Below are 23,890 nucleotides of genomic sequence, written 5' to 3'. Positions count from 1 at the left end.
CATGTTAAATCAACGGGGTTTCACTTTTACATTATGCTACACTCCTTTTAGATACAACTTAATGAAATGAAGGTGTTGAAATAGGATGTCCTATATACCATCACTTAGAACACGTGTCAAAGTCAAGGCCCGCGGGCCACATCCGGCCTGGCGTACATTTATATCCGGCCTGCGAGATCATTTTATATAGATGTACTATTATTGTTATGCATGGCCCGGCGATATGAGGCGCTAATAATAGACAAACTACAGATCCCATAATGCAGCGCTGCAGCCTCCTTGCTGAACGCTAGGCTAACTGGGAACGTTCCCGCGTCAGTCAAGTCAAACTTCTGTTATTGCGGAGCTAGCTGCTCACAATGGTGGAGAGAAAAGTTGATTCTGAAAGCAGAGTCTTTCAGTGCCAGTGGGTGACTGAATATATGTTTACAGACATTGCTGGTAAACCCGTGTGTCTTATTAGTGGAGCTAATGTGGCTGTAATTAAGGAATTTAATTTAAGACGGCCTAAACCTAAATGCAGAGCAGAAACTACAGAAAGTAGAAGAGCTAAAGAAGAATCTGACATTTCAGCAGACTTTTTTCACCAGAGCAAAATCACAAAGTGAAGCTGTTGTGAAAGCAAGTTTTATTGTAGCAGAGGAGATAGCCAAATCAGCCCAGCACTCTGAAGAGCTGCATGATGAAGGTGTGCGACGTCTTGTGTCCAGACAAAACGCAGATTTTGGCAAATGTGAGCCTGAGGAGAAATACGATTGCTGATCGGGTTTGTGAGATGGCCACTGATTTAAGAACACAGTTGTGTGAAAGAAGCAAAAACTTTATTGCATACTCTCTTGCTGTGGATGAAAGTATAGACATGATGGACATTGCACAGCTGGCCATCTTCATCCGTGGAGAGGAAATATTGAACATTAAATCGATGCACGGGTCAACGACAGGAAAAGACATTTTTTAAAACGTATGTCAAAGTGTAACCGACATGAAACTGCCCTGGGACAAACTTGTTGGACTTAGAACAGATGGAGCGCCGGTGTTGTGCGGTGAAAAAAGCGGACTAGTCAGCAGGATGCGAGTAAAGATGCAGGAGAAGAACTGTACCGGTGAGTTATCAGCATATCACTGCATCATACACCAGGAAACACTGTGTGGTAAAGTCCTAAAAATGGAGCATGTAATGATCACCGTAACGCAAACCGTAAATTTTATCTGAGCTAGAAGTTTAAATCACCGTCAATTTCAGTCTTTTATGTGGGAAATAGATTCAGAGTTTGCCGACATTCCAGATCATACAGAGGTCCAACGGACCTCTGTATGATCTGTATGACCTCGGAGTTGGGATAAAAATTCTCAATAGAGTTTTTGAGCTCAGCAAGGAAACCTGTCAGTTCATGGACATGGCATGTATGATGCGGTGAAGGCATTTCAAGTGAAGCTGTCACAAATGCACCAGTGCAACTTGCCTCACTTTCCCTGTTGCCAAGTAATGTTGCACCAAGTCAGCGGACTTTGCTGAACTGCACCTGTGCAGATTCAGATGGAGCTGCAGTGTAATGATACACTCAAGGGAAAGTACGACACTGAATGGCCCGCACAGTTTATTAGTTCCATTCCTGAAGCAATGCCCCAGCTCCGTCTACATGCGGCTCCAACCTTGTGTATGCTTTCATTTATTTTTTCTGGGGTTTTTGGCAGCATGTTCATATTTCTAACTTGCATAATTTTGACAGGATATATTTTTATGAAGAGCAAAATATTTAAAGTTAAAGTTTATTTTTTTTAAGTTTATTTAATCTGGAATAATATTCCTGTCTGTTTTTATTCATATTTATGTTTAAAAAACATTGTTTTCGTGTGTTCAATAAATGTTTATCTTGTTTGGCCCGCGACCTAAAGTGTGCCTTGAGTTTTGGCCCCCTGTGCAATTGAGTTTGAGACCCCTGGCTTAGAAGCTAATAAAGACTTTTTCTCTAGTCACTGTACCTGCATGACAGATGTGAATGAAACTTGTTACAAAGTACGTGACAGGTGTGAGATTCATACAATACAGGTATTTTCAATTTGAAAAAATAACCCTGTGTGGGGACAACATCTTTTGTCCAGTAAGCTGAATATTTCCCGGAACCTTTATTACTCACTGTCTTTACTGGACAAATGTTTGGTGTTTGCGTTGGTGATTTTGGTGCACCTTTGTGAGCTGGACGAATATGCGGACGTGTTGCATAGGCTCACTTTGTTGACGACATCTGAGTTGGTGTTGGGAGATTCACGTCACCAGCCATTGCATTGTTTTTCTTGGCCTTCATGTATTAGTCATGCTGGAGTTGGTGGTGCGTGTTCAAGTGGCTGAATGAGTTACTTCTGTTGCTTTGCAGCACAGACACAAGTGAGCACTCTTTGGGTATGATTTCATCTTGGTTATAATCTTGTGCTAAATCCAAAGTGTTTAGAAATTTGCAGTGTTATAACGTACTGTTCCTTGTTGAGGAAACTTCAGGCTGTGCGGCGCAGCAAAAAGCTGTAATTGACAAATGGTCAGGAGCTAATTTAAGGTGTACTTGATTTGCTTTACTTCGGTACAGCACACATTTCCAGTATTGTCTGATGAGATTCATGTTATTGTGAAAAGCTAAAAGTCTTGTATCTCATTCCTGGCTGAATAAAGGATGCATGGAAAAACAAAAACCCTTCCACATTGCAGTTTTAAAGAAAATTTTTGCCATCATTTAGTGAGTTATTTGTTTAGCAATTCTCCACTTCTTCACAAAGTTTATTTTAAATAATCAGCCTAGTTACCTTTTTTAAAAAAAATAATTTTGTGGACACATAAAACAACACTTAAACTATAGCTGTAATTGCTAGACCCAGGAAATGAAATAAGCTGTTCTTAAAAGACTTTTTTTTTTAGTCCTGTTGCTAACCATCACTCTTAATGTTCTAAACAGATTTCCTGTCTGAGCTGGGTCTAGAGGGGGGTGAGGATGACCAGAGTTCATGGAGCTCTGAGGTACAGTAAAGATAAAGTTTTAAATGACATTCTGCATTTAGTGTTTGCCAACCTGATTCTCATAGACCAGCCTCATTTTTCAGTCCCACTCGGAAAACCTGAATATCGACGAGCAGAAACGAGGATTAAATAGTCAGAGTGAAGGAGAGAAAGAAGAGAGTAAAAAGAGTAAGTCTACTTTGTAAATTCCTTTATTTGTTTTGGATTTTTTTTCATATCATTCCAAGCACCATTTCATGCTGCAGAAACAGTGAGACTTTATTTGATCGTAAGTATAGAAAAGTGTGCTTTACTTTGTACATTTTCTCTGTCAGTTCTGGTTCAAGCTTCAATATGATGTGGAATGTGCAGTGCAATATAACTTGTGTCAATCAAACAGCCTCCAACATTTTTTTTTTTTTTTTTTTTTTTTTTTTTTTTTTTTTACACATTTCTTTTGTAGACTTGTTATATGTTCCCTCATTTGTAAGAGGGGATAGAGGCAATAAGATGGCAGTGCTAGAGCCTCGGAGGAGTGTAGGCAGGCCAAGAGTCAGCCAGGGAGGGGGTATGAATATTTTGATTTATAGGTCAGAGGATCAGCATGCAAAATATACCAGAGGCCTGAACTTCACCTCATGATCACAATAATAGAATGCATGCAGTATACTGTACTTCATCCTGCCTGCTGCCCATAAACCTTATTTTGCCAGATTAAGTGGCCCACAGGTTGCACTAAGCTTGCTTGTTTTCCACAAGGTTTTGGCTTAAATGTTATTCATATTGGATGATGCTGAACTTGTTTCCCAATGAAATTGTGCTGGGAGTTGAAATGCTTTTCTAAAGGCTAAGCATGTGTGTTCATATTAATTAACAATGAGCTCATTTGCATGGGAATGCTTTTTACAGAGTTCTGGCAAACTCATCCAGCTTCATCAATGTTGTTAGATTTTTCATAGACGTTGTGTTTTGGTAAATGTAAGTAAGTCATCTTACCTCTTACAGTTGCCAGCAGCAGTAATGATGATCTTGAAGGTGAACTTGCTGATCAGTACAATAAAGTACAGAAAGAGGTAGGTTAAACATTTTATTTTATAAAAAATAATATTATCTGTAATTCAGTTAAATAAAATAATGATATTTTCTCTTTGTACTAGACCGAGAGGGCAAAATGGGAACCACTTAATGTTTTGAGCAAGCTTGAAGGCGATGTCAGCCGAAAGACAGGTGAATTTATTCAAAATCAAATGAAATAATTTGTTATTGTGAAAACCTTTTTGATTTTTAACACCATGCTTTGCTCCGCTTTTCTAGATGTAATGGAAGAGCTTGGTCTGGGTGATGTTGATGATCTGGAAGGTAAGATGTAACAAGGATTTTTAGATTATACATTGTAGAGTTTGCTCAAAACAAAATAGTGTAATATGGAAAGCGAAGGTTCCATGAATCATAAAAGCAATAACTGGACTCAAGTTACAGTAACACATTTTCAGAACATTCACGCATCAATTCCTAAGATTTTGCTCCCTTTTCTCACTCCAGGCTCTCTCCTTTTTCTCCCATCTCTATCTAAGAGAACCATATAACTCAAGCATAGCATCAAAAAACCTTAAAAAGTTTTCCCACCAAATTTGTAACCATTTGCATCATTACATATATGCTGCATGCAGTTGTAATGCACACCATCAGAAACTTCTTTTTTTTTTTTTTTTTAGGCATGTGTTTAATACTGAGTTTTCTATCTTTAATTTTTCTCATTAAACCTTTTGAAGCTCAAAAAGCAGGTCAGTAAAGATAAATTAACAAACTAAACAGCCAGTTTTGTAGCTGTGATTTCTTCCTTGCGACCCCAGTAGTAGTTTGGTAGTGTAACAGCCCACCTCTGATCTTTTCCATTGCTGTGCATCAGTGTTCTCCCAGTGTAAACTCTAGTCTTCAGCAACAGATTAGGCTCATTTGGTTGAACTGATATAAAGCTTCCTGCATTAATTTGACAGATGCATCGGACTGGGACTCAGCCAGTACTGCCAGTATGGGAGCCCTGTCTGGTCACAGGGTGGCGTCCCCTGTAGTTAAGAAAATACCAGAGTGCTCCAGTTCATCTGATAAGGACCAGGAAAAAGATGATGTTGCCACAGCAACACTGACGCATCAGAAGAGCATCAGCCCAGACAAGACACTGCCCATCACACCCTCTCAATCTGTTCCCCAGCCCCAACCTCGTACACGGAAGACGGTCCCTCAGAAACTAGAGAGTGAAGAAGGTAACGCATAGCAAGAGCTTTGATGTTCTTTCTTAAACATTGACTTGTTGTTATTATTATGATTATTATTATCACCTTTATTATTATCAGGAATAATAATGATTAAAAAATATATCATACTAACCTATTCTTGGCGGTTTGCCTCTTTTATTCGTTCTAATTCAGAATCTGATTGGGAAACCGAAAACATAACATCTTGCAAAACAGCTCAAAATGACAATCTGCTACAAAATATGGCTGAGCCTCAAGCGACAGTTAAACCAAGTAAGGTTCTTTGGTCTTTTTAGCCTTGCCTTTTTATGAACTTGTGCCCTTTGCTTTGTCTGATGTCTCTGTTTCTTTACTAGGGTCCGCTGACCCCTCACTGATGGAGAAAGACAGTGAAATCATCACAGAATTTGAAGAGCAGCAACAAAAGGTGAGAATTGGTGGTAAAATGGCCATCCCTACTAAGTATTTCTCTTGATTTATTTTTGTTTCAGACATGAAAAAAAAACGTACCAAGACATTCCTAATCAAAGGAATAAACAGCACAAAATGATATGTTCTGGTAAATCTGTTCACACATATTTATGACATTGCTTCATCATTAGATCATTTGTCATTCTGGCAGACAAAATAAATGTAATGTTAACACCATTGGGCTGGCCTCAAACTAACCTCAAAATAATTACATCATGATATTTAAAGAAAAATCAAAGTATTTTTTAAACCAAAATTAATGTTTTATTGATGTTTGCAGCATTTATAAGTGTAAGTCAATAAAAAGCATTTTTATTTTATTTATTTATGTATGTTTTTTTACTGTGGATAACACTGTGGATCTGTTGAATGAAGTTGCCAGCAGCAACAGCAGTATAGTGCAATAGCAGTGACACAGTATCATATCCAGTGACACAGCATAAATGTAATGTACAAAGGTAGTCTAGGTAGTGTTTTCCCTGGACAAGTTGGGTAAAAGTACAAAAAACTGTATAACACTTTGATTGAACTATAACTGAAGTAACTTCACCTTGTAACTCATCAGGAGCTGCCCAGTATTGTCACATTTTCGGTCAGATTTTTTAAGCAGCTGCTTAAAGCCCTCAATTTCCTCCATGTAACCACATCTGGCATTTCCATCAATTTGCTTCTTGCCACATGAAATGCATCTACTGAGTTCTACATCGATACTTGGTGAAGTCATTTGTTTACACCCCATCAGCTGCTGGTATCTATTCCTTTGTGGTGCATTTTTGCCTCAAGTTGAAAAACAAGTTGTTTCTACCTTTAGCAGCAGCAGTTTAAATAAGTATAAGTGCTATGTCTCCAAAAGTTGAATCTGTTCATCTGGACGTAGCGTTTTGTGGGAGAAACGTTTTGTCACTCATCCAAGTGACTTCTTCAGTCTCGAACGCTACGTCCAGATGAACAGATTCAACTTTTGGAGATTTACTTTCCTGGATGATTGAGAATGCATCAAGACATATAAGTGCTATGTTTTGACAGAGGTTGTTGAAGTATCTCCCACATGCAGCTCTTTCTCTATAGCTACACTAGGGAACATAAATGTATGATGCTATTGCAATGATATGCAAACTGACATTTTTATATCACATAAAAACATACTGGAATTATCGTGGACAAATAACATGACACAACCCCCAAAATTTAATTTATCCTATACTCTAAAGAAAGACTCTTTCAAGCTTGCAGGTGGCAAAGACATTATTATGTCTGACATCCTGATTCGAGCTGCTGATTCTATTTGACTGCATATGGTTTCCTGACAGCTTTACTATGTTTACTACTGGCATGTTTACCATGCCAGAAATCACTTATTTCTGTTTTAGAGTCTAAAAAGAAAAGGGTCAATCAAGATATCAAGTATGTTATTTAATAATCCTGTAAACATGAGTATTTTCTATGATGAAAATATAGGAAGACGAATGAGAATGCACTGTAGCCTGAATATTTTCTCGAATATTTTATCAAGTCTCAGTTTTTGCATTTTTGTCTTGTCTGTTCTTTGTGTTATGTCCACTCATGCCATCAAAGGAGAAAGATGATGCAGTAGATAGAAGTGAGTTAGATCTAAATAAATCTGACAATGGAAAAAAGGATAACGAGTTTAGAGATCTTTGCAGTCCTGGAGAAAGCGGTGGCGTGCCATGGGAAAAACGTTATGAGAAGCTCTGGGTAGAGGTGGAGAAAAGAGAGGTAAAGTCCACCTTCAAGAGTGTCGCTGGTGAATTAAAAGAAAAGTTTGGAGAACTGTTTAAATCAAGACATGACATCACAGAAGAACAGGTCACAGCTGGATCCGCCTCTGCAGAAGAAGATTCAAGTGATGAAGAAGATGGGGAAGTCATTGAGCGTCCTACTGCGAGAGCAAAAAGCACTGCCCTTCTCACCATACCTGAGCAGAGAGAGTCTGGACCAGAGGACTCTGCAGCTGAATCGAATGCAAACTCCTTATGCGAGGACAGGATGCAGGAGCAACCAGCTTGTGATGGCACCGTCACAAGCCGTGCTGATCTAAGTCAAACCGAGGAGAATACTGCAAGTTCAGAAGACGATCCCAACGAGTTTGCTATATGTCAGCCTCCCTTCAGACGTTCAGCACCTGTTCCCGGTGTTTCTGATGAAGAGTTGGAAGAGGACATGGAAAGTTTTAAACTTGAGGTAGGGATGCTGAAGGTTGTCTTCCTCGATATGGAGAAAGAAAAAGCCCAACTTCAGAAAGAGGTAGAGGATGGCCGCCCCATCGATAGTTCCTTTCTTGCCTCGCTTTCTCTTTTTCTCATGTCATTCATGTACTTCATTTCTTTCTTTTACTCACCTGTTTCCAAGGGCTCAAAGTGGCCGTTCATCATAGGTGTGTGTGCGTGTGTGTTTGGGGGGGCTGTGAAATGGTAATTTTCCATGTCATATAGGTTTTCTGTAGATCTCATTTCAAGTAGAAGTGAGGTTGCATGTTTCTCCATGGATATTTGTGTCTTTAACAAACCTTAAAAAAGGTAGAATTGAACATTTGTTTGAAATTCATTTTCAGTACACCCACCCATCTGGTACCATTTTGTCGATTGTCCTTCTTGATTGCACTTTCACATTACACAAAGGGCAGTCTTGTGTTTTCTTTTGTCATGTCTAGCTTTCTGCTGTGCATGAGTTTTGCATGTATTGTTACATCGGTGTTGTATGACTTCTCTGTTTTTAGGTTTTGTATGAGGTTTGAATAAATAGTGGCCTTCTTGGCTCTAAAAAGAATCACCATAGTGATGATATAAATGTGTTGTTGTTTATTGTCTTTTTATGCATGCAATGCTTCAGTTTGTCTTTGTGCTTGTCTTTATTAAGAGGTATGAGGATTGTATTTTGGTCAGCCTTTTGAGTTATTTGCTGTTTTTCTGTGGAAAGAGATACAAACTTTATCTCTTTATTTAACGTTGATGACATTTTCTCATTTTAGTTTCCAAGCATTGCAGTGCATGTAAAATATGTCCTTGTAATTAAGTTAAAGGTGTTAGGTCTCCAAAGGGAAGGGTGGCACTAAATTATGTATGACAAAGTGAGCAAGTACCAACTCCAAAATGCATCTTAAAAGGCTGGACCAAACCTGTTACAGTTACAGTGAATATCTGAAGGCCAGCTATCAAATATTTACTTTTTTCCTCAGATTGGAAAAGGGAGAACAGAAATCGAGGTTGAGGTACAAAAATCAAGTACTTCCCAGGTTACTAGTGGAATAGCATTGGAGGAAACTGGTATGGGGAAACCTGAGACCAGCTTAGGATGCCTGTCAAATCAAGCTGAAGCACTTGACCAGGAGCAGCAGCCCGAGGCCGCCATGAGGTATGTGCAGTTTTGCTTTGTAGATTCACAGTTATCGTCAGTAGATGTTGCGATTGCTCCCTTTATTCAAAGCAACACATGCACAATCCTCTAATCAGATGTTGGGCTTTTGATTTTTTTGTTTGTTTGTTTTTTGTTTTTTGTTTTTTCTTTTGGCAGAGAGAGTCCAGTTTTAAGTTTTTTGTTTTGTGATGTCTCAAAGTTTTTTTTCTTTTCTTTTCCATTAAAAATTGATACATTGTTGCATTTAAAAAGTCATATGTCGTTGATTATCAGATTTATTGCTCTCTGTAGCACCAACAGGGCTCCAGTGCAATTGCATCTCCCAGTCCAGCAAACCTGCATTAGCAACAAACAAGAGAAGCAAGCTGTAGTGGAGACTTTACAGTCAGAGTTGGTCCGAGGGGCCCAGGGCAGCAGAGCCCCTCAGACCAACACACATATTAATGGAGGTCCTCTCTGTGTGTTTGACGATGGCACTTTAAGTGAAGTGTCGGATGATGAAGGAAGGTATATATACAGTATACCCTCATATGTATCAGTTCTACCTCTCTGTCACTAACCCGTAAGGTATGTTCAGACTGAATGCAAAATAAATTATACACGCAGCACAAATCTGTATATAGCCAGTGGAAAGTATTGAATAGGTGTGATATGTCAAATAATCAGTCTAGGTGCAGAAATTGAAGATTTTTTTTGGATAGTTTTTGTAACACTTGCACTACTTAATATAATAAACCTACTGAAATGAGAAGAAGAAGCATAGAAATAAAAAGGAGAGGCTCGTTATTATTAACACGTTATAGGATCATGTTTGAGCATTAATGATTTGTTAGCAATAAACCCAGATAATTTTGTATCACTGAAGTGGTAACATTTGCTTGAATAAAAAAACCCAGGTGACAAACATTTTGCTTCAAGTCTGAGCAAAGCTTTACAATGTTGGATCTTGCTGATGATTAGCATGCATTTGTTCTTTACTCTTTTCACTCTTTAAACTAACTGCTACTTTCCTATAACTGGATCGTATACTGCATCATACCAAATACACTTCCAATAACTTGTCTCATAATTAAGGAACATTCATATTGTTTTTCTGAATGGCATGATTTTCTTCTTCTTTGCGTTGCTTCGCTCAGTTTGGCAGCGAGTGGACCAAAGAAGGATAAGGTAAGACACCAGTTCATACCTTGAAATGAAAGTTTGAACCAAGTGAACAGAAAATGGGTAATGTTAATGTTACTTATTGTTTTGATGTTTAGGACCGTGAGGAGGTGAGAATGGCAGAAGATTTTGATGAACTCACTCAGTCCTCAGACACAGCCACAGATGATGCTGATTCACCTGCTACAGGCTACAGTCACGCCTCCCTCCTCATTAAGAAACTGGACTCAGCAACTTTGGGTACTGATTCACCTTTTTCCACACATAAGTTAACTAATAAGTCTTGCTTTTTAGGAATTTGTGACACAATTTGTTTATATGTAACCTACCTTTGAAACCAAGACCTTCTATGTGCCGTGAACATAATGAAACTCCCATCCAGCCTCCATCTGCTGTGTCTCACAGACTCAACATGTGTAGTGAAGCTGCAGAACATTTTCCATGAATATGAGCGCTCCATCAAGAAGGCAAAGGATCGGCATAGGTACTTGACTGATAAAGTGGCCCTGCTGGAAACAGAGAGGCGAGACTTGAAGAGCTCATTAGAGGACATTAAAGATGCCAAGTCTGCCATGGAGCGGGTCCAGTTGGAATTACAGACTGAAGTTACAAATCTCAAGTAAGAAATAAGTCATTTTATTTTATTTTTTTTCTCAAACACTGGAGCACTCTGTAACCATTGCTTTACAGCTTCCTATCTACTGTTTTGTCCCTTTTAGCTTTTCAGAATAAAGTTAGACTCATTTAATTGGTCAGTGTTAGGGGTGGGTTTCGATAATCGATTTTCTGATTAAAATCGATTTTAGCTTAAATAACGCGATATCAATTCATTAAATCTGAATCAGTTTTTAAATATAAATGTATTTTCCCCGACACGCAGACTCTCAGGTTATACCTCACAAAACTATGTCAACAACCACCAAACAGATGAAACAGTAAATGAGAGCAGGTAAACAGAATCTGCAAAAAGACGTAAATACAAAGTGCGGACTCGACGCATCAGAATCAGTCAGATGAAAGCTTTCTCACCTGATGGGACGTACACAGACATCTGACAGATTCTGATGCTGCAGGTTTTGTCGCTCTCCGACCAAAATTCACTGAACCAGCAGCAAAAGATCAAAACTACGCTTCACATTTCGCTTCACATAAACATAGTCATCAATTCCCTCTTACCTTTACTGTTTTGCTTCCACCACGATAAAATCACACTTCCTGCACAGCTTTTTCTCTCTCAGTGTACTTGAAGAAAAGTTTACCATCTCAAATTTTTGTTTTCTGCATTATTTGTTTGGTTATTACCCAACAGTCTACTGTTGTTTACAGCGCTGTCAGCCGTATTTTTTGTTTGTTTTTTTCATTTATTTAAGTGACTTCTGACAAGAAAGTCTCATTTCTGCTGTTCAATACCGAAGAAATTTAAACTTTTTAAAATGATGCCGAATTGCAAAATGCTCGGCTGTGTCTCTAATAAAACCTCTGTAACTTTGCTCTGTTTCACTTCAGCAGCATCAGGATAATGTTTATATGTTGATTCATGGTTTTCTTCCGTTTTTGATCTACTGCAGAATATTTTTAAGGTTATCTGTTATAAAAAGCCAGGCCAGGAAAATCTCCTTCATGTTTTTCTGTGTTTTATCCTCAGTTACTTTGACACAAAAGTATCTGCTGTGATGCTTACACCTCTGATGAAGTCTCACAAGTGTCAGTACTGACAAATGATCAGAATTCTAATATTCATGACTGTCTGAGGCAAAGTGGAATCGAATCGAATCGTGGATTGAATCGGGACCTTGTGAATCAGAATCAAATCGATTCTAGAAATCAGTGACGATACCCAGTCCTAGTCAGTGCCATCTCAGCTCATGGGGTTGCTGACAGGGAAACAAACCCCACACACACACTTTTTTTCCATCCAGATAATCACCTACAGAAAAATATAAATCACCTTCACTGGCATGTAAAGAAGCATTTTAATAAACTTTCATAAACTTCCAATGTAAAGTAAAAAAAAACAACAACAACAAAACAAGCTCAATAACAAAAAAAAAAAACTGGTGTTGAGGCAATATTGTACCACAGTGGAATTGTATAAGGCACACAAGGCAGGCACGGTTCAAAGTTAGCATGTCGTATACAATCTGATGCTAAGGGTGAACTTCAGCAGGTAGTCTTGACCATGGAACAACATGGACAGCTTTGACTATCTTTTTAATGTTCGTACTGTTTATTTTGATAATACTGACTTGAACTTTATGACTGACACATTGTGCAGATTTCAGCTGAAACAAGAACGGGAGAATCACCGCCACACCACCATGAAGTACAGTACTGCTGCCGATAAGATGAGGAGGATGGATGAGGAACATCAGAAAGAAATTCAGGAAATGCAGAAGGTGCACATGAACCTCGAGCTAGAGATTAAAAGACTTGTTAACAACATGAAACAGGTACATTTCTTGAATTCCTTTTTTTGTGTGAAAGTAAAACTGTGAAATTGTGTTTTTATTTTATTATAATTATTGTATTGTATTTGTACTACCGTTGTCATTGTTAAATTATTTTTATTAACTGTTTAGGCCATAATTCAATCATGTGAAAAAGAAAGTACACACTCTTTCAGGTTTGACATATCAGGATATAGCAAACATGAATTTGTCCTTACCAGGTTTTAAAATTAGTATTAAATATCTAATTAAAAAACAACACATGACATATTGCACCATATTATTATTTATTTAGGCCTGTAGATTGTGAGCGGTAGTTCTTAGTATTTCTTTTGTTTTAGTTTTCTTTCAGATGTGCTTTTATTTTCACATGATTATGTCAGTTGGCATGGCATTATTTTTAATAGTAATTAATAAAAAATTTTTTTTTATTAATGTTGATGTAATAATGACTTTCAGTATTTTATGTTATTGGTGTATTTATTTATTGTCTGACACGTCATCTGTCTAGCTTGAACAGGCCCACAATGAGACGCAGAGACTGCTGGCTCAGGAGCGCAGTGCACGCACCCTTCAGGAGAATCTTCTGAGCAGCCATCTGAGGAAGCACCAAGAGATAGAGGAGGAAAACAAAAGAAACATGATCAAAAGCAGTGAAGTAATCATCATTTTAGAACTTTTTTTGTTGTGTTTTTATAAGTAAAACTTGCCTTTAGGTTTTGAAAATTTAGTTTAAATGTCTTAAGGATTTAAAAAGTTTTCAATGTTTAATACATTTGAAAATCAGCACTGTATAGAAAACCCATCAGATCATTTCCTGATGTCCACAGGTTTTATCTCAGCTCACAGAAGCCAGTGACAGGGAGCGAGAGCTACTGCAGCAGACCGCTTCCTTACAGGAGCAGCTCACCATCCTGAGGACAGACTCTGAGCGTTTGCAGACTCAAAGCAGTCTGAACGAGAGCCACCTTATAGAGGCGAGGGAGATACTGAAAGAAGAGCTCGAAGAGGTACGGCGGGAATCCCAGCTTAACAATGAAACCATGGCCCAAGTTGTGTTCAACTACAAAAACCAGGTTACAACCCTTAAATCTGAACTGGCAATAACAACGACCCGTCTGGAAAACGAACGTCAGATTCGCGATAAACTGGAGGAGGAGGTTGAATTGACTCGCACTCGTCTGGCTGGGGCTGTAAAGGATGCCGAGCATTGTCTCGCATCTAAGTCAGAAACCGAGAAGGCTCTGCTCCGGGAGAAAGAGGAACATCAGCGTCTCAAAGACAGACTCGCAGGTTAGTTGGAGCATCAATATCACCAAGCAACAGAATTTTATAAATCAGATTTTATTTTTTTAAACACAACTAGGCAAGTATTTTATGCTTTCTGTCAGACTCATTCTGTTGCTAGAACCATGCGAACCACTCTTATGGCACACCTGTTTGCAATAGCAGAATATGAATATAAGTCAGGTTTTATTTAGAGACAGCAGTTTCAATTAATCTACACCAGTAAGAAGATTTGCTCACTAGGTTTTTTGAATTTGTCTCTTTCATTTATTCCTAAAGGTGAAGCAGCCAGTCAGCGTGAGGAAGTCAGCACCCTGTCCCAGAAGCTGGCCAAGGCAGAGTCCCACGCAAACAGCATGGAAAATGAAGTTCACCGTACCACCATGCAGCTGACGGAGAAGGGCGTCCTGCTGGAAGTGCTACAGCGCGAAAAGGACCAGGCAGTCGCTCATGTCAAGGAGCTAGAAAAGGCTCTGCAGACTCACAGGGAGGAGGTCAGCTGTAACAAAGCATGTCAAGAGGCCACAAAAGAGCGGCTAGTTCAAGCACAGAGCGAGGCCATGTTACTAAGGCAACAGCTGGAAGAGGCCCAAAACAAAGGCGCTGCAAAAGAGCGTGCTGTGACAGATGCCCAAGAGCGCTTCAGTGACATTTTGTCCAAGCTGCGCTCTGACTGTGAAGAGAGGGTACAGTTACTGGAGGACAGAAATAAGGAGCTCGCCAGTAAGGCGGTGGATCTCCGCGACCAGGTCTACAAGTTGGAGGAAGACAAGAATGAAAGAGAGGTAAGGTTGTGCAGAATAAGAAAGATTACATGACTGCTTCTCCAGAACCACTTTTAGCCTTTCTTCCACATATCAATTAAAGCATCCCTTCAAAACCTCCCTTTCTCTGAATTCTGCGTGCACAGACTAGTCTGAGGCAGCTGCAGCAGGAACTCGCCGACTCACTCAAAAAGTTGTCAATGAGCGAAGCCTCTCTGGAGGTCAACACGCGCTATCGCAATGACCTGGAGGAAGAGAAGACTCGGCTCCTCAAAGACCTGGACAGACTCAAAGGAAAGGTATTAGTGGGAAATGAGGCCAGCTCAACTTTGACTTAAATTAGATGGTTTATTATCTATATTTTTAGGGTATAGGGGAATGATGTGGTGATGCTGATGATGTGGATGCGGTTTTGTCATGCAGCTGGAGGAAAGTGAGGATGAGTATGTGCAGTCAGAGAGACGTATTAACAGCCTGAAGAGCACTTTGGAAGAAAGGGAAAAGGAACTCTCCACTGCTGCTCAGAAACTCCAGGAGGCGCTGTCTACCTCAGCTGCTTCTGACACCACGATCAAACAGCTGGAGGATGCTGTGCAGAGGTACCTACAAGCACATGTTATCCAGATATACATTTGAGTTTTCAGTAGATACCACATATACAAACATTAAATGTAACAGAGTAGGTGTTATAGAACAAGCCAACCTTATCACATATAAATAAATATATATTATAATGTAATTCTATCTGATAGAAGCATCTTCAGCCATATCTTTTATGTCATGTCAGGCTGGAGATTGAGAACGCCAGACTAGAAGCTGCTGCGAAGCAACAGTCCAACAAAATTGATGCACTGCAGAAAGGAGCTCAGGAAGCTACCGCGGTGAGTAGTCAAAGTCCTGACACACACAGGGTGTTCATAATTTGCCATATCTACTAGTTTTTGCGGTGGATCATTATTGTATTTTAAGGTTTGCAATCTTTTTCCAGCTATCTGGCTGCTCACCTGGAGGAGGGGTTGGTATTGTGGATGTAGACTTAGCTTTTCCTGTGTGGGATTACATTTTATAGTTTCCAAAATAATATAGATTGGAAAAAAGTAATGAAATCGGACTGTATTTGGATGAAGTTTTTTGGTGCTTTATGAGGATTCCTGCTACACCAGGAATTCAAAAATAATCAAATAGAGAAGAAATATCTTTGGTTTTGTTGAGTTCTTCTTGGTGACTGAAAAATAAATGCAAATGCAAAAATTTCTCCCTTTACTTTGATCTCGGTGTGTGGGGTTTTCCACTCTGTGTATTCTTGGGTTGCATGGTGCATGTTACTTCCTTTAGTTTTCTCCTTTCCAAAATAATGAAGAAAAGTGTAACAGCGTCCCAAAAAAACCCAAAATCCATCATTAGTTTCCGTTTAAGAAGCTTTTCTCATTTCTGTAGGTTCGAAGTCACTTGGAGGACATGGTTACGAACCTCCAAAGCAGTAAGATGACCTTGGAAGACCAACTGAATAGAGAGGTTGGTGGCATATTCTGTTTCCTCACTATTAAAACCTTTGGCGTATTATATTTCAATTTCTTACTCTAGTAATCTTTTAAAGCCTTTTTTGATGGAGAAAAGAAAGATTACATTAAAATAGGCCCCATTTTAAACACAATCACATATTTTATCTGTAGCTGAAGCTACATTTTGATTAAACAGGAAATTTGTCGATGGGAGCTCCTGTTATATATATATATATATATATATATATATATATATATATATATATATATATATATATATATATATATATATATATATATATATATTTATTTTTTTCTTCAGGTCCAGAAGCAGAGCTTGCTCTCTCACACGGCCCAGGACTCTCGGGCCTTGTGGGAGGAGGAGCTAAAAGGCCGCTCTAAGTTGGGAGTACGATTGGCAGAACTTGAAAAGGAAAAAGGAGAACTGAACAGCCAGGTGAGCAAGCTTACACCTCTGTACACAGCATGAGAACTGAGATCTAGGAGTCGTGAGTTATCTGGCTGTTGTTTGTGTTGCAGATGGAGATCGAAAAGAAGAAAGCCAAGAAAATAGCAGAGCAGAAGAAAGCTGTTGATACTCGTCTGGATCAGGAGATAAAGAGAAACACAGAGCTTCAAAAAGAAATGTACAGGTGACTCCTAACTTTCTCCTCATGCCCTCCTCACCTTTGGCAGTGCCTTATTGTGCTGTTTAGGTACACCTAGGATCCAGTAGAGTGCAGCCTTTCCTTGCTTTTGTGACTGTGGTGCACCAGTGTCTGTAGCCGGAGTAAGGATGTGCATTTTTTTTTTAATTCCCAGACAAAATGTTTGTTTATAACAAGACTTTCTCTTTAACTGATGATTTATGTTTTGTATTTGAGTTTGTATTAAACTAGTCTTTTCTTTCTATGTATTCAAATTAAAGTTGTTACATCTCTATGTCAATTTTTTGTGGGATACAGTTACCTTAACTTTGTTGTATGATAACTGGATAACTGATTTTAAAAAAGAAAATCACAACTTAAATAACTTACTAATGAAGTTTATGCTTTAATTGATGTTTGTAGTCATTTTCAGTTTTAGATCAGATCATAGGATTGGTTTGTTTGTGATAAATGCTCAGTCTTTATTTCTCTATGTGAAATGGACTTGTGTTTATGCTTTTAAGGCTGCGAGCCTTATTGAAGACTGCAAAAAAGAAAATGCGAGATCAAGACGCTGGTGGTGCTGAGTTTGGCTCTCCTATGAGCAGCATGCGGATGGATCTGGGCAGACACACTGAGGGGCACTTTGGGCGAATGAAAGACAGGGTTTGTCCATCTGACACAGCAGATTTAAACCTTTCCAATATTACCCAGTATCTTTGAGAATGTGCTATGGCTCTAGTGTCAGTCTCCTACATGTAGCTTTATACATCAGCTGTCAAACACTGGCCTCAAGCATTCCCTTTATCCCCAGGTGGACGATTTGCAGGTGCAGTTGGAGAAGGAAGCATCTCTTCGCAGACAGCTAGAGAAGGTGAATGAGGAGCTCAAGGATCAGGTGACTTCCTTGAAGAGCATGAGCCACAGTAATGATTTGCTTGAGAGGAGTAAGAGGCAGTTGGAGGAAGAGGTACTGGACCTAAGACGCCGAATGGAGACTGCTCAGGTTGAGCAGAGCCACGTGGAGCAGTACCGGCGCGATGCAGAGGAAAGAGCTCGGCAGGAAATACAACAGAAGCTGGAGCAGGTTAACCTGTTCCTCCAGGTACCAAGCTACAGCGTGCACAACAGGAGCATAAATACAAAAAACCTAAAATAAATACATTTAAAAAATGAGCATAATAAAATTAGAATGAGTGATAATGATAATGTAGCTGGTGTGTGAATGACATATGTATGTGGTTTCTGTGATTAATACATGCCTGTCCATAGTAACCAGTTTCCATAAAAAGTGAAACTCTATGCAAATAAAGAATGATATAGTTATTATTTAATATATATTATTTAATCCAATATTTAATTAAAAATAGTAAAAGGACATGGCCTAGGGATCTGATTTACAGTGTTGGGACTAACGCGTTATTAAGTAACGCGTTACAGTAACTACGTTATTATTGTGGTAACGAGCACGGTAACTAGTTATTATGCCCAAACCAGGAACGCGTTACTCGTTACTGGGATTTAGATAGGCTCGTTATTCGTTACTTCGTGTGGTGGCTATCGCGGAGCTTCCACAGATTCAATAACATTAGCAAGTGGTGGAGGCCAGCAGGTGGATGAAGGAAAAGGGAGGCAAGAGGAGAGACCCGAAGCGGCCGCCGGTCCGAGAGTGTCAGGTGAACTGAACTTCAGGTAAGAAGTTATGACCTGCAGTCTATCTGGGTCAGATATAAACCAAGTTTAGGTGGAGTTTATTTTCGTTGTGCTGACTTTTTCGTACTGCGTGCTAGCTAGCATGATGGAGTTTCTATACAGCTGGGTGGGAGCTACTGATGTTGAACTTTATTTTGTTCATACGGTTAATTATTAGAGTTGCCAACCGTCCAGTAAAAAACAGAATCGTCTTGTATTCAGAGAAAATATTACGCGTTTGGTATTGAGGTGAAAAGGAACACAGTTTGTCCCAGACTGTAGCTACAATAAAAAGACACAAAGCTGGATTTATTCTGTGTTTACGCTGTCAGCTGCCTCTTCTTCTCTCATTCCCCCCCCCTCCCTCTCCTGTTGCTACTTCAGTCATGAAACTGATCAATGATCAGCTGATCGGCTTTTCTCTCTTGTTTATTTATCGCCCACTTTGCGCCAGAAAGAGGAAACCAGCGGATGTCGCGCTAAACAACAGCAGCACGTTTAATCTTGATCAGCTGTTGTTAGAATTTATTTAATATTAATTGCTAGTATCAGCTGATGTTTGCTGGAGCCACAGCTGTAAAGCTGCTGGTCATGATATCGGTTTGGTTATCTGGTGAGAGGGAAACATGAAGATGAAACCAGGAGATGTCCTTACTGAATCATCAGAGCTGAACAGGTGATGGAGAAACAGGTTTACCTGTTAGGTGACATGAATGAGTTGAAGGGAAGTTATGAACTGTTTCTGAGAGACAAATAACACCAGGATCCTTTTCTAAGTAGCTGACAGCTGGTAACTGTGCAGGGGCGGGTCTAGCCAAGTGTTGCCAGGGGTCCATGTAGGGCATTAACAGGGAAAGGGGGGCACAAGGAAATACTTTTCTTTCTTATTCTCATTTAAAATATCTAGCTTTTATTAAATAATTATCTGAGTCTTACAACAAACAATTGATAGATTGATACATATATACCATCAGAACAGTGTACATCACTGTCACAACAGTGTTTGTTTTCATTCAAAGGCTTTATGATTTTTCCTATAATGGTGGGCCGGTCTCTAGTCAAGATGCCCGGGATGATTTTTTTTAACCCAGTCCAGCCCTGTATGCAGCTCATCTGCAGTCTGGTGTTACCTACATCTTCCTATTCAGAAGGCAGAATTTCCGAGTTCTGAGTACAATCAAAAGCACCACGACTGCAGTTTTTGTGTTGGATGTAAAAAGCAGGCTAGAATCATGCGGCGGTCAACGATGGTCCAGGCGTGGGATTTCTCTCGTGGAAATGTGCACATTATTTTTTCCTTTCTATTGGTGGGTGGCACAGTGCACTTGTGGCAAGTAAGCAAACTAGAACACTGGCAAACTTGCTGGGTATCCAGTTACGGAAGCAACACATTATCAAGAGAATTCTGAGTAAAACCAAAGTTACTTTCCCTAGTAACTAGTTACTTTGAAAGTAACGAGTAACTTGAAGTAACTGAGTTACTTTTGATAGAAGTAACTAAGTTACTAATTTAAAGTAACTTACCCAACACTGCTGATTTATAATATCTGTTTGTTTTTGTCCCAGTCTCAGGCTGCATCACAAGAAGCACTAGACCAGATTAAAGCTGCCAATGAAGCTAGCCTGCGCTCTCAGCTGGAGCAGCGAATCCGGGAGCTGGAGGGGGAATTGGGCCGGGCCCGCACTTCCCAGCAGGAGAGCGTTAACCAACGAGAGTCCACACGCACAGAGCTTGAGCGATACCGCCAACTATATACAGAAGAACTGCACCTACGCAAGTCTCTGGCTGCTAAATTAGAGAGGTCAGAACATCTTACCAGCTGTTCCATGTGACACTTTCAAAATCAGTGCTTGTGTCTAATGCTGAATATGTCATTAAATCAGTAGATGCAGTCAGCTGGTGTGATCAGGCAGGGAGTTTGAATTTGTTGTTTTCCATCCGCAGGGCCAACAGTCGGCTCGCAGAAGCCAATTCCAAGTTGCTCAATGAGCGCAGCAGGTCACTGATCACAAATGGCAGCCTTGGAGCGCCATCTCTTGACTTTAGCTCTTTGGCTTCACCAGCCAACTATGGAGCCTCACTTGGGCCACTCAACAGGAATCTTGGTCTGGGACTCTCTCTCCTCAACCCTGTGACTGAGGGACAGAACAGCAGGGTGGAGGACTACTTAGCCAAGGTCTGCATTAATCATTAATCTGCGCGCTCACTCACTCATGACGATTGCAGGGAATTGTTTTTTCTGTAGACTAGTTATCTATATTGAGCCATATCATTTTCATAGTCATGGCATCCATGGTGTTATTTTGTAACTACTGGCATTCAGAAATGTTGCTTTTGGCCAGGTTAGTGTGTTGTTATGTTGTCGTAACTGCATAGAACATCTCTGGCTGTTTATGTGTTATATCTCATGTATTTTAGATTGAGCGAAAACATTCCTATATATCTGAAGCTATTTTAATTTTCTTCTTTTCTCCTCCTTTCTGTCCTTTTCCTCCACTTGCACAATTTCTCTGTCTCTAGTCACTATAAAAGTACTTCACATCTAATCTTCTTTTATTTCTCACTGTTTTAGCTTCTAGCTCAAAAGTCTGTCTCTCACCTCTCTTCTCTTCAACCAGACTCATAATCAGGTGTGTAGATGTGTTTAGCTCAGTCCAGTTGGCTGCTGTTTTCCTCTATCTTGCTCATGGGATTACTATGGTTCTTTTTCCCAGCGAACATTAATGTTTGGGATCAGCACAGGGAAAAATGGATTAAAAAAAAAATCAAATCCACTGAGATTTCTCCATGAATGTCTCTGTCCCTTACCCAGTATCATAATTATCGGGTAAGGGTTATTTGGAAAGGTAAAGGGAAATTAAGGTATTTATCAATATCTTAATATAAAAATATAAATTATACTGGTCAATGTAAGTTCATCATAGACCTATTTCTGGATCTATATTTGAAAATGTATTTTTTTTTATAGCATTAAAATAATAAACAAAAATATTACCAAGGTTAATGATTAAATATAAAAATGTGTTGAGGTTTCAAAAATGTGAAGAAAAAATTACTAAAAAAACATCATAGAAATCATTTTATTTTACCTGTGAGCTGTGACTGTGTAGTAAGTCAGTATGCCAGCAGACATCGTAAACATCTTTGCTTTCAGTGGACTTTCTCTTTGCTCTTTACTTGTTTTGTAGATTAGAGATGATGTGGCTCTTTGTTTCATACTCTTATAATATTAGAGTGTATTTTGCTTTGAAACCCCAAATAAGGCGCTGTATTTATCATACAGCGCCTTATTCCAAGCATGTGATAAAGGACAGAAACAGCCTATTAAGATACAAAGAAGATCATGATCAAATAATCAGTCACAATAAGATGTGCCAATTTGTTGTCTGACACAACAACACACTAACTATTGTATTTGCATTCTGAGGAGGTATGACAAGCATAAATATTACCAACATACATCCGACCCTGGTCAATATAAAACAAGGATGTAGCTTCTGGGTCAGAAAAATTAAGCCAATTAAGAAGTGCCTTAAATTCTTTCTAAAGGCTACAAGATGGCGATAGCGTGCCGTTTCTCAGTTCCCTCCCTCCTCATCACATTTGTTTTTTTGCAAAAAGGATTTAGACAGAAACAATTATGTTGAGAATCCAGTGGTCGACGTCACAGAAGCTACATCAGTCTTTTTGTTTTTTAATTTTTTATACCAAGTACGGATATGACTGCTTAAAGGTTTTATGTGCTTTTGGCTTTTTGGCTACTTTTTTGTAGCCAAAAAGCTTAATTTAATTAAAAAAAATTAGTTGTTTAAATTTATAATTCACTCTTTGTATCATTGATATCAATATTATTACACAGCACTGCACTTAAAGTACCAGTCACACAGGCACAGACAACAGTTAGTGGTCACCATGGCAGCCATTGTTTGTTAGAGGGAAAATGTTTGCTCTCCAACAGCTTTGAGATGTTAGAGGATCAGCTGTGTGACTGCGGCTGAAGGTGGAGCTTGCATGGTTGGCATGTTCTGCTGTGTTTCATTTACTTGTACTGACTTTCTTGCAGTGTTTTTCCACTATTTAATGTTTATAATATTGTGTCATTGTGCAAAATGTTATTCACGTGTCTGCTGTTTCTTAAAATGTCTTAATACTTAATGTTAAGACCATATTTATTTACTAACTACAGCTTTCTCTTTTTTCAGATGCAGAGTGAGTTGGATAGAAGCATAACAAGGGAATTAAACAATGGTGAGCACTGTGAAACTAGAGAGATGACAAAAGCCCAGTGGCATTGTCTCTTATGAATCAGAACCTGCATGTAGATGTAACTGTGGTCTGTCTTTGGTCCTCAGCCACAGCAGACCTGGATGTTGCCTCCGCCCGTATGTCACCTGTGGGATCTGCCAGAAAGGAGTTGGACCCAGTTAGCAGAGCAACGCAACAGTACTTGGAGGTACTGAAGAAGAACAGTATGATTTGACCGTTATCTCGTTTCAATCAGACACCACCTGTCAGCCAATAAAAACACCTGAATGTTGTTAATCTGTTCTCAGTCCGCTTTTATAGAAACATAAATAATGCACATTGCACTTAACACCTCAGGATCAAAGGACGAGTCATATATGTGATAAGATTTATATATCTTGAAGCATGAAAAGTATTTGAAACACAGTTTTAGATTTTGTTATTTTGTTTGTGCATATTTTGGCATTCATAAGTGTGTATTTGCAAATGTGTTTGTAAGCATGATTAAGATATTTGCCATGATATTACATTTTTGGTACATGCCATCAAATGGTGCAATATCTCTCTTATTTTAGTGCTGTGTTTACTTTATTTATTCTTTTTTTTTTTTTTTTTTTATGAACACGATATACTTGAACAAGACGAGCTGGAATACTCTCCGGCTATAGAAACAGGGTCACTACACTTCAGCTTTTCGTTGGCTTGTTTTTAAAGGTCACTAAGAGTAAGCTTTTTCCCATTACTTGTATATGCTGTAACAAAGATGGAATAACTAATGTATAGAGATCATATTCTGTCTAAAGATGTTCACGCAATATTTTGTAATTGGATCAACTCTGTAGTATTTTTGTGAACTATAATTAAAAATCTTCCCAATTTACAGTGTTATGAATCATTTCATTCAAATGCTGGCAGACCCTTAAGCAGTATTGCAAATCATTTTCTTTGCTTATTATTCTGAACTGGTAATATTTTAGCTTTTTGGGTACATGCTGTTAGGCTATATTTACAGTGTCTGCATTTAGTGAGTGTAAATATTTATTATAATTTTATTGTA

The 23,890-nt window shown here is 39.0% G+C and overlaps 1 protein-coding gene across 11 annotated transcripts in view; it reads left to right on the top strand.

Annotated features, from left to right (window-relative positions):
- Positions 1 to 23,713, top strand: part of ankrd26 (ankyrin repeat domain containing 26) — a 33,936-nt gene extending 10,223 nt beyond the window's left edge. For 5 of the 11 annotated variants that reach the window (XM_019361786.2, XM_019361790.2, XM_019361789.2 and 2 more), the window contains 32 exons: positions 2,946 to 3,007; positions 3,091 to 3,175; positions 3,450 to 3,554; positions 3,992 to 4,059; positions 4,144 to 4,213; positions 4,301 to 4,345; positions 4,984 to 5,250; positions 5,416 to 5,514; positions 5,598 to 5,668; positions 7,288 to 7,977; positions 8,909 to 9,084; positions 9,379 to 9,594; positions 10,224 to 10,254; positions 10,347 to 10,488; positions 10,654 to 10,867; positions 12,524 to 12,698; positions 13,207 to 13,353; positions 13,526 to 13,988; positions 14,262 to 14,767; positions 14,893 to 15,045; positions 15,170 to 15,345; positions 15,534 to 15,627; positions 15,735 to 15,761; positions 16,184 to 16,261; positions 16,571 to 16,705; positions 16,789 to 16,901; positions 17,420 to 17,561; positions 17,710 to 18,000; positions 20,154 to 20,389; positions 20,533 to 20,764; positions 22,791 to 22,836; positions 22,941 to 23,713. In XM_019361786.2, the coding sequence (XP_019217331.1) occupies positions 2,946 to 3,007; positions 3,091 to 3,175; positions 3,450 to 3,554; positions 3,992 to 4,059; positions 4,144 to 4,213; positions 4,301 to 4,345; positions 4,984 to 5,250; positions 5,416 to 5,514; positions 5,598 to 5,668; positions 7,288 to 7,977; positions 8,909 to 9,084; positions 9,379 to 9,594; positions 10,224 to 10,254; positions 10,347 to 10,488; positions 10,654 to 10,867; positions 12,524 to 12,698; positions 13,207 to 13,353; positions 13,526 to 13,988; positions 14,262 to 14,767; positions 14,893 to 15,045; positions 15,170 to 15,345; positions 15,534 to 15,627; positions 15,735 to 15,761; positions 16,184 to 16,261; positions 16,571 to 16,705; positions 16,789 to 16,901; positions 17,420 to 17,561; positions 17,710 to 18,000; positions 20,154 to 20,389; positions 20,533 to 20,764; positions 22,791 to 22,836; positions 22,941 to 23,068 (5,483 nt within the window). In that variant the 3' untranslated portion in view covers positions 23,069 to 23,713. Of the gene's footprint in view, positions 1 to 2,945; positions 3,008 to 3,090; positions 3,176 to 3,449; positions 3,555 to 3,991; positions 4,060 to 4,143; positions 4,214 to 4,300; positions 4,346 to 4,983; positions 5,251 to 5,415; positions 5,515 to 5,597; positions 5,669 to 7,287; positions 7,978 to 8,908; positions 9,085 to 9,378; positions 9,595 to 10,223; positions 10,255 to 10,346; positions 10,489 to 10,653; positions 10,868 to 12,523; positions 12,699 to 13,206; positions 13,354 to 13,525; positions 13,989 to 14,261; positions 14,768 to 14,892; positions 15,046 to 15,169; positions 15,346 to 15,533; positions 15,628 to 15,734; positions 15,762 to 16,183; positions 16,262 to 16,570; positions 16,706 to 16,788; positions 16,902 to 17,419; positions 17,562 to 17,709; positions 18,001 to 20,153; positions 20,390 to 20,532; positions 20,765 to 21,160; positions 21,219 to 22,790; positions 22,837 to 22,940 lie in introns of all 11 variants that reach the window. The other 6 variants (XR_003220892.1, XM_025909014.1, XM_025909015.1 and 3 more) reach the window with 6 other exon arrangements.
- Positions 23,714 to 23,890: the final 177 nt, after the last annotated feature.

This window comes from Oreochromis niloticus, linkage group LG7, assembly GCF_001858045.2.
Source record: "Oreochromis niloticus isolate F11D_XX linkage group LG7, O_niloticus_UMD_NMBU, whole genome shotgun sequence".
Taxonomy (NCBI): domain Eukaryota; kingdom Metazoa; phylum Chordata; class Actinopteri; order Cichliformes; family Cichlidae; genus Oreochromis; species Oreochromis niloticus.
This window is presented reverse-complemented; position numbering and strand designations above follow the sequence as displayed.